Source organism: Oncorhynchus masou, chromosome 29 (assembly GCF_036934945.1).
Source record: "Oncorhynchus masou masou isolate Uvic2021 chromosome 29, UVic_Omas_1.1, whole genome shotgun sequence".
Lineage (NCBI taxonomy): Eukaryota > Metazoa > Chordata > Actinopteri > Salmoniformes > Salmonidae > Oncorhynchus > Oncorhynchus masou.
The window spans coordinates 60,942,138-60,949,848 of NC_088240.1; the positions used below are offsets into that span (position 1 = coordinate 60,942,138).

At 40.9% G+C, this 7,711-nt stretch overlaps 2 protein-coding genes across 3 annotated transcripts; both read right to left on the reverse strand.

Annotated features, from left to right (window-relative positions):
- Positions 1-772: 772 nt before the first annotated feature.
- LOC135520162 (apoptosis-associated speck-like protein containing a CARD) lies at positions 773-2,554 on the reverse strand. Its single transcript, XM_064945518.1, has 3 exons — positions 2,153-2,554; positions 1,689-1,757; positions 773-1,180 (listed from the first exon to the last, which is right to left on the reverse strand). The coding sequence occupies exons 1-3, from the start codon at positions 2,415-2,417 to the stop codon at positions 912-914; spliced, it is 603 nt and encodes a 200-aa protein (XP_064801590.1). The 5' UTR covers positions 2,418-2,554; the 3' UTR covers positions 773-911.
- A 173-nt stretch (positions 2,555-2,727) lies between these two features.
- Positions 2,728-7,061, reverse strand: LOC135520165 (protein C-ets-2-like). 2 transcript variants are annotated; one of them, XM_064945520.1, is made up of 8 exons: positions 6,718-7,061; positions 6,389-6,470; positions 5,378-5,455; positions 5,129-5,203; positions 4,784-4,984; positions 4,236-4,508; positions 3,851-3,969; positions 2,728-3,710 (listed from the first exon to the last, which is right to left on the reverse strand). In XM_064945520.1, the coding sequence occupies exons 2-8, from the start codon at positions 6,468-6,470 to the stop codon at positions 3,381-3,383; spliced, it is 1,158 nt and encodes a 385-aa protein (XP_064801592.1). In that variant the 5' UTR covers positions 6,718-7,061; the 3' UTR covers positions 2,728-3,380. The 2 variants fall into 2 exon arrangements, with proteins under 2 accessions (XP_064801592.1, XP_064801591.1); XM_064945519.1 differs by having other exon boundaries at positions 5,378-5,488; positions 6,718-7,054.
- Positions 7,062-7,711: the final 650 nt, after the last annotated feature.

Sequence of the window (7,711 nt, forward strand, 5' to 3'; positions counted from 1 at the left end):
ATTTTTAAACAGATGATGTGTGTTATGGGTGTAAGATGGCACAGTAAAGCCATCTGTTGGTAAATGTTCATTACTGCAACTCACGTGTTTTACCGGTGTGCTTGAAATACCGGGATGTAATTGTGACGTACCTGAACAAGACTGGTTACTTGCGTCAAAACCTCTGTCTCGTCATTTAACATTCAAACAACGTGTCCTCCCCAAAAAGAAAAAATACACTGTGAATGTGTTGTACATGCAACTAAAGGCAGAATTCATTGGAACGTTTAAAAACAGGCTAATGCGTCTACAGACAGCCATATATGGATGTTAGTCTGTAATCACTAGCTAGCAACCAAAAGAAACCAAACAGAAGACTGACGCAAACAAAGCAGAAAGAACGAAACAAAGGGACCTACCTGAATGTGTCCAATGGAAACTCTAATGAGACTAAAAAATACACTCCTGGGTACCAGTCTGTTTGTGCCATCATCATGCCAGTCCTTGCCGCTCCTTATGCAAACAATAACAACTAATTGACCAGACAGAACAAACAGATCTAGGACCAGGCTGTCAATGGCTCTCTTACGTTAAGCAGACGTTTACATTCAAATGGCCGTATGCTTGTTTATGTTCAAGAAACAAATAATTGTTCACTAATTTGTATAGGCTGCAAAACACTATGTTACTACATGTATTCGTATGTTTTCTATTGTTGAGTTTAAAAAAAGCTGGATGATCAGAATTCACCACACAGTATATGCTACTGAAAAGAAAAAAACAGCAGCCAATATAAAATGTATTCATTTATTGCAAACTTTGGAGACTATTCATTTTTCCAATTTAAGAATGTACTGTAAAACAGAGGGCATTATTATCATCACATTTTTGTCGCTTGCCTTAAAAAAAAATGTGAATGGCCCCCATCTCCATTATTCCCCCTTCAGGTCACTGATTAGGAATGGCTCCAGCTTCATCAGGATATCTAAGAATATATCTTTGCCTTTAGGCCCACATGCTTTCAGAGGGCCATCGTAGAGCTCCCTCATCCTGTTCTGGGTGGTTCTGTTCCGTGCAACCATCACGTCACTGTAGGTGTTTGGGGTGATGATTCCCTTATCCAGGAGTCTATCCAATAGGGGTTCCACCTGGCTCACTCTGTCGATCAGGGCCGTCCGGTGATGGTCCACAAAGTGTTTATCTGAGGTAGAGATCGGACATGGCTTGGGACTTTTGGCAGTGATGTTAATGATGCGTGTGTGCGTGCAGGGGGGGGGGGGTTGAGGATAGGCGTGAGGAACTTTTTCTAATTCATACAGGATTAAATAGGCTATGGGGAGTGAAGAAATGCTGTTGAAGATTCTAGAGGGCAGCAGTAGCACCTACAGAATGTTGGGGAAAGAAATTAAAAGGAAGGACTTTTCTACCGTTCAAAAGTTTGGGGTCACTTAGAAATGTCCTTGTTTATGAAAGGAAAGCTAATTTCTTGTCCATTAAAATAACAACAAAATTGATCATAAATACAGTGTAGACATTAATGTTGTAACTGATTATTGTAGCTTGAAACTGCTGATTTTTAATGGAATACATCGGAGTACAGAGGCCCATTTCTAAGTGACCCCAAACTTTTGAACGGTAGTGTACATTTGTTTTAATAACGTCATCCTATTTGAGACATTAGGCTATATAACATCTGGTTTAGTGCTTACCTTGGTTCATCTTCGTTGGTCCAGTTGCACTTTCCATTCTATCACCAGATGTTACGCAAGATCCTGGAGCTGTAAAATAGACTTCATGAGACGCCACCAATCGAATACAAATATTGAATAGTTGGCCTAAAGATAAATCAGCAAGCAATCTAAATGTGTTTATTGCAGAACGTATTAGGCCTACTTTTAGTTGAAAATGAATATATACTACTGAATGCTATCATTCTGGTCAGAAGAGCAAAATAGAATGCTCGCATAAGTGAAAGTAAAACTGTCAACTTCCTTATAGTTTTCCTTCCCTACGTTATGGACATTTCAATGTAATTTATTTAGGCCCTAGATCTAATAAAGTTTTGTTCTAGCCTACTTTTGGGTTAACTGAAGTGTTTTTAAACCTTTCAAAGATATGAAATTAAATATTTTTAAATGTCCAATGGACGTGCCTCCTACTTTATTCGACTTACATTTCTTGAATTCCATCAGTTCCTTTGCGACATTTTGGCAGTCAATTGCAACCAAGACCTCTATAGCCACATTCACAGCCCCGTCTTCAGTGAAGGTACGGGTCAGAATGTCCACCAAGTCCACTGGGTCCGCTTTCTCAACAATGCCCCTGCGAACTTTTGGCTCCTGCTTGCGGTCACATAGTTTACGTCTGAACTTCTTCAATTCAGCCTCTCCTAAGTCATCCAGGACTCCAATTAATATATCGCCAACGGTTTTCGACATTTTTTATGCCAAACTGGTATTTAAACAAGGTTTTGTAACATTAGGCTCCGTGCCTTCTATTCGGTTGTCTAATAGGCTACTGACTGTAATATCTTCAAGATACTGTACAATTCGCACCGTGACACGTCATAGGCCGAGGGGAGGTCCATCAGCACACTCCAGCAGAAACAAAAAAGCATAATCCATTCTATTTTTACAAAAATGTCATATAGAATTTATCTTAACGAATCTATTATATTATTTGTATGTATTTTTGCCTGCTCATTTTAGTTTCATACCTTTCGAAATAATACAGAAAATGTAAATAGTATTTTAAAGTTATGTACAGTTTATTTACAATCATTTTACAAACAACATTGTTCCCTAAATCATGTAAATCACACATTATATTCAACAGAACAAGCATTGTCCCTCTTAGCTTTATTTTGTCAGCCATAAAAGAGGTAGATGTGTAAGAGTATAAAAATAGACAGATCCTCACAGTCAAAGTTCATGTCAAACATTGTTCAACATCATGGGTGCTAAGCAGGGGTGTCATGCACCCATTATTTTAGAGGGGGTAAAAAGTACTTGAGGATGGAGGAGGATTGTTCATCACTAACCATGTCATTACCATAAAGAACATCAGTATTGGAGACAGCTGGGCTTACCGTTTCATTGAGCTCTCATTCTGCTGACGTTAATAGGAGGTAAGTCATACACTAAAACCAAATCAAATTGAAGGCTACTACATACTTTTTAAAATTCCGATTTTTCAGGGGGTGCTACAGCAACCTCAACACGCCTACTTCCCACAGCTATGGCTACTACTGTATCACTTGGTAATAAAAGTGTTACACCGAACATTGTCTAATGTTGCAGATAGAAATCCCATGAATAGAGCCGATGTTATTCCTTTTCTACATGTCAAAGAGGCATGCTTGTTCTACATAGCATATTTCTAGTGATGTAGCCATAACACTATCAAGAGACAATAGCACCAATGAGAACCAGTGCTGCTGGTACACTCCCTCTACAGCGACGCCATGCTTCGCTGGACACTGGTGATGATACTGGTGCCCCCTGGCCTTGCCAGGAGGACTCTGTCCCCGTGGGTAAAATGTTCAGGCTGGCCAGGACCTCCTGTGCCGTCTTCCCCAGCATCCCCTGCACGTCCAAGACGAAGCGGTAGACGTATCGCTTGCCCGTCGTTTTGTGGATGATGTTCTTGTGGTAGTAGTAGCGCAGGCCACGGCTCAGCTTCTCGTAGTTCATCTTGGGCTTGTTCTTACACTGGCCCCAGCGCTTGGCCACCTGGATGAAACACAAAGGGGGTGATTGTTAAAAAATAACCACAAACACATGATAGCATATTCCCATTGCTCAATCCTATGCTCGTTTCCAACTCCTCGTGCGAGTGGTTAAAATCTCTCACAATCAGTAGAGAAACTCACCTCTGCTGGGTCGGACATCTTGAACTCCCAACCGTCTCCTGTCCAGCAGATGAAGGTACAGCAGGCAGAGTCTAGAAGCAGCTCCAGTAAGAACTGCCATAATTGGATGGGCCCTGATCCTGAATAGAGAGAAAATGCATATGAAAAAAAACAGAATTGTATCATCTTTAAGCACTAGACTGCAAACAAAAGTTGTTTTTGCCTGCTACTCTTAAGATATACTATGAATGTGTTTCAATTTAAAAGAAGACACAGTAATGACAAAAGCACATTCTCGAGCAAACCCACAATCAGGCTCACACACTACCCACACACACAACCCACGCTCACACACACACTTGTATAACAGTAGTAATGATAATTCATGATAAGAGACTAGTCTCACCTGGATAAACTGACATTCCCATCACTTGTCCTCTTTCCCTCTCGTGTCTTTGGGAGTGTGTACTTTTGCGTTTGGCCACACGGGGGCAGTATTGCTCTGAAGGCTGCTGTGGTCCAGGGGTTGAGGAACAAGATGGAGGGTGGTGAGGGGGCAGCAGGGATGCGCTGTAGCTGGGAGAGGGGTAGTCTGGCCAGAAGGAGGGTGACGTCTTTTGTGCTTCTGAGTCGTACAGTTGTTCACCTGAGTGACGGGTGTAGCTTTGTTCAGCTTCACCTATGGAAGAGGAGGAGTTAGACATTGCATATATTATCCATGTAATCAAAGCCTATGGATTTTTCTGTATGGTTATTTTTACATGTTAAATAAACAAAGAAGAGCTGGTAATAACAGACAGCTTGAAAATGAATGATTTGAATTAGACATTACACAGCCTACAAAAAAACAACAACTGCCAATATGTTTCTAAACACAAATAGGCCTAATGGTCATGCATTTGTTAATTTCATTTTTTTTTTTGCATTATGTCTCAAATGTGTGGTCTTTCTTACTGAGGTGGTCCAGGCTGACAGTGCTGGGGGACCCGCTGTGGCTCGTTCCTTTTCCAGGGAGGAAGGAGTTGCTGGTGCTAGCATCCTCCATGCCCGGGCTGAACTGTCCACTCTGGGCTGGAGAACACAGGGGCACAAGGCTGTGGTACGTCTGGGTGGAATCCTGGAAACCCGCTTGAGACTGGTCCAAAGTCAACCCATCTAGTAATGGATAGAGAGAGAAAAAGGAATGAACAATCATGATCAATATTCATTCATTTCTAATACTACAACAGGTGTTGATAATAGAATAATTCTCAAAATGATAGAAACATATGGATTGTAGAACAGGGGACTGACACTCACCACTTGGGTATGATGCCCAACAGTTAAACTCTGGGTATGAATCCAGGTTGAACAGGACAGAGTCACTGGAGGTTACTGAAAAAAAGAAAAGAATGAAAGACGTCAACAATAAAACACGTGAGCAACATTGGAAGTTAGTCAATGGTCACTGACATGCCTATCTCATGATTTTTTCCCCCAGAATGCTTATCAGAGTGGTCAAATAAAGTGGTTGTTAAACAGCCTCTAGAAGAGTCTTCATATGCGTACCTTTGTTGTCGTACGGACAGAGATTCTTCTTCAGCTCTCCATAACTCTCTGGATACTGCTGCCCGGGTCCTTTACTGTCTAATAGAAAAGACAGGTCTTCATCACTGTAGTCTGGAGGTCACGGAGATAGAAGAGAAGGATCGGGATGAGTCAAAAGGCATAAAGATCTAAACAGAACTCAAAATGGAATAGAAATAGAATTGGTTTAGAATGTAATAAGTTACATTGATATGAAGGGGATACAAGCTTATCTCTAAAAACTGTCTAACTGCTTTTCTTGAAGCAATAATAATGTTATGGTCTACTACTATTACTCATTATTATTATTATTTACGTTTAATAATAGTAACAATAACACATCAAAAGATCTATTTAACAAGTATTCTGAGGCACCCAGAACAAAATCTCAACCAGACCCATTTTAGTTGAATGGAGGGAGAAAGGGAAACAGAGGGAAAGAGGAGAAAACACCAGTGGAGGGAGCGTGACAGAGTAGTGATGAAGGGGGATTAGAGGGGCTCTAAATCTGTTGGAGAAGGAAGTCTGGAGGAAAGGATTAGGGAAAGAGAGTGGGAGGGTCTTTAACCCGACCACCCCCGTCTCGCTCTACCTCCCTCAGTCAGACGGACATTCCTACAAACAGTGCATGGACACACACCCCAGCACCCCTTTTCCTGACACAGCCCTCGGTTGGGTAGAAGAAGCAGATGTCAAGGTCTCACTTTGAGTTTCTGACAGGGCTGATGAGATACTAACTATGCAAAAAAAACATTTCCGTTGTCCTTCAACTACTACACAGAGCTACAGGAAACATAACTCAAAATCTTATCATAGACACATGTGGACACTGAAAGTTATTTTCAGAGTGTACAATGATAACTAATAAAGTTGATGATTAATCATAATTCTAGTGGCGTTGGTGGCAGTTATTTGGTTTGGGGTGTAGTTCAATTTGAACTGATGCATTGATCAGTGTTTATCAATAAGTTATCCAATGAGAACATGACATACCATATGATGCAAAGTCCAAACCAGCAGGGACTTCCTGTGTCCTGAAATTTTCCATATAATATCCAGCTTGGTACATATCCATCTGTGTGGAAAAAGTGGAATGCATATGTCATGCCCATTTTATTGTGGAACATCTTTTTCATACAATTTTACATCTTTGTACAACATATATAACATATTACATATTACAACATATTACATATATGTATAATCGGATTTCTTTAAAATGGTCTCTGAAAATGTAAATATATGTTGCATTCTTAATATTTTTAAGTGTTCTTGCAGGCTGCATACTGCAAAACTTAAATTCGCAGGAGGCAAAATCCTACCTTTATTTTAGAGTCTCTGGTGTCTATGTTTCTCTCGTTGGATTTCAGGATGGTATCCCAGTACGTATTTGACGGGAACAGTTGCTTCCACTTGGAGTTCAGAGTTACAGTTGTGTTGTCTCCCTCTGCCCGGCCCAGTCCCGTTATAAAGCAGCGGAGCTTTGAGGGGCGTGCCTGCTCCCCGGTGCAAAGGAATGTGTCCTCTTGCTTCGTGACTCCCCGGTCCCAAAAAACTGCTGTTTAACTGGCCGTGACGTCAGCCACGACTCACGAACACAGATTTGGCAGCCAGACACACACCCATTCACAAAAATGTATCATAAAATGGTCAATTGAGCGCCCAAAATCTAATTAACATTGCATGCCCAATTGGCTATCTTACTCCCATTTTTTTTAACCTTTATTTAACCAGGCAAGTCAGTTAAGAAAAAATTCTTATTTTCAATGACGGCCTGGGAACAGTGGGTTAACTGCCTGTTCAGGGGCAGAACGACAGATTTGTACCTTGTCAGCTCGGGGGTTTGAACTCACAACCTTCCGGTTACTAGTCCAACGCTCTAACCACTAGGCTACCCTGCCGCCCCATGATAAATTGACAACCCATTCATGATCATATAATGTATGGAGAGTTTATTGGTATATTCATAGATATATTGTATAGGAATACAACTTGATCTACAAATTATTTTATTTAAATTAGGACAATATAAAACTAGCCAATGTACTGAGAAAATGTTTTCCCCCAATTAGGTCAATAGCGACCTAATAGACTACACCAAAACGCCTGTATGCCTATCAATTGGCTATTGACTTAGTCATTTAAAAAATCAATGGAAATCATTACCTTCTATGCTTGGCAACATCGACTAAGCATAAACCTATGCCAGCCAGGGCGGAGGACAGATAGGGTGTTTTAAAAATCAGAACTTGCAAGTTGCTTATAATGAGGTGGGAGGCCATGAGCATATCTTTAGAAGCCATTCGACTGAACAAT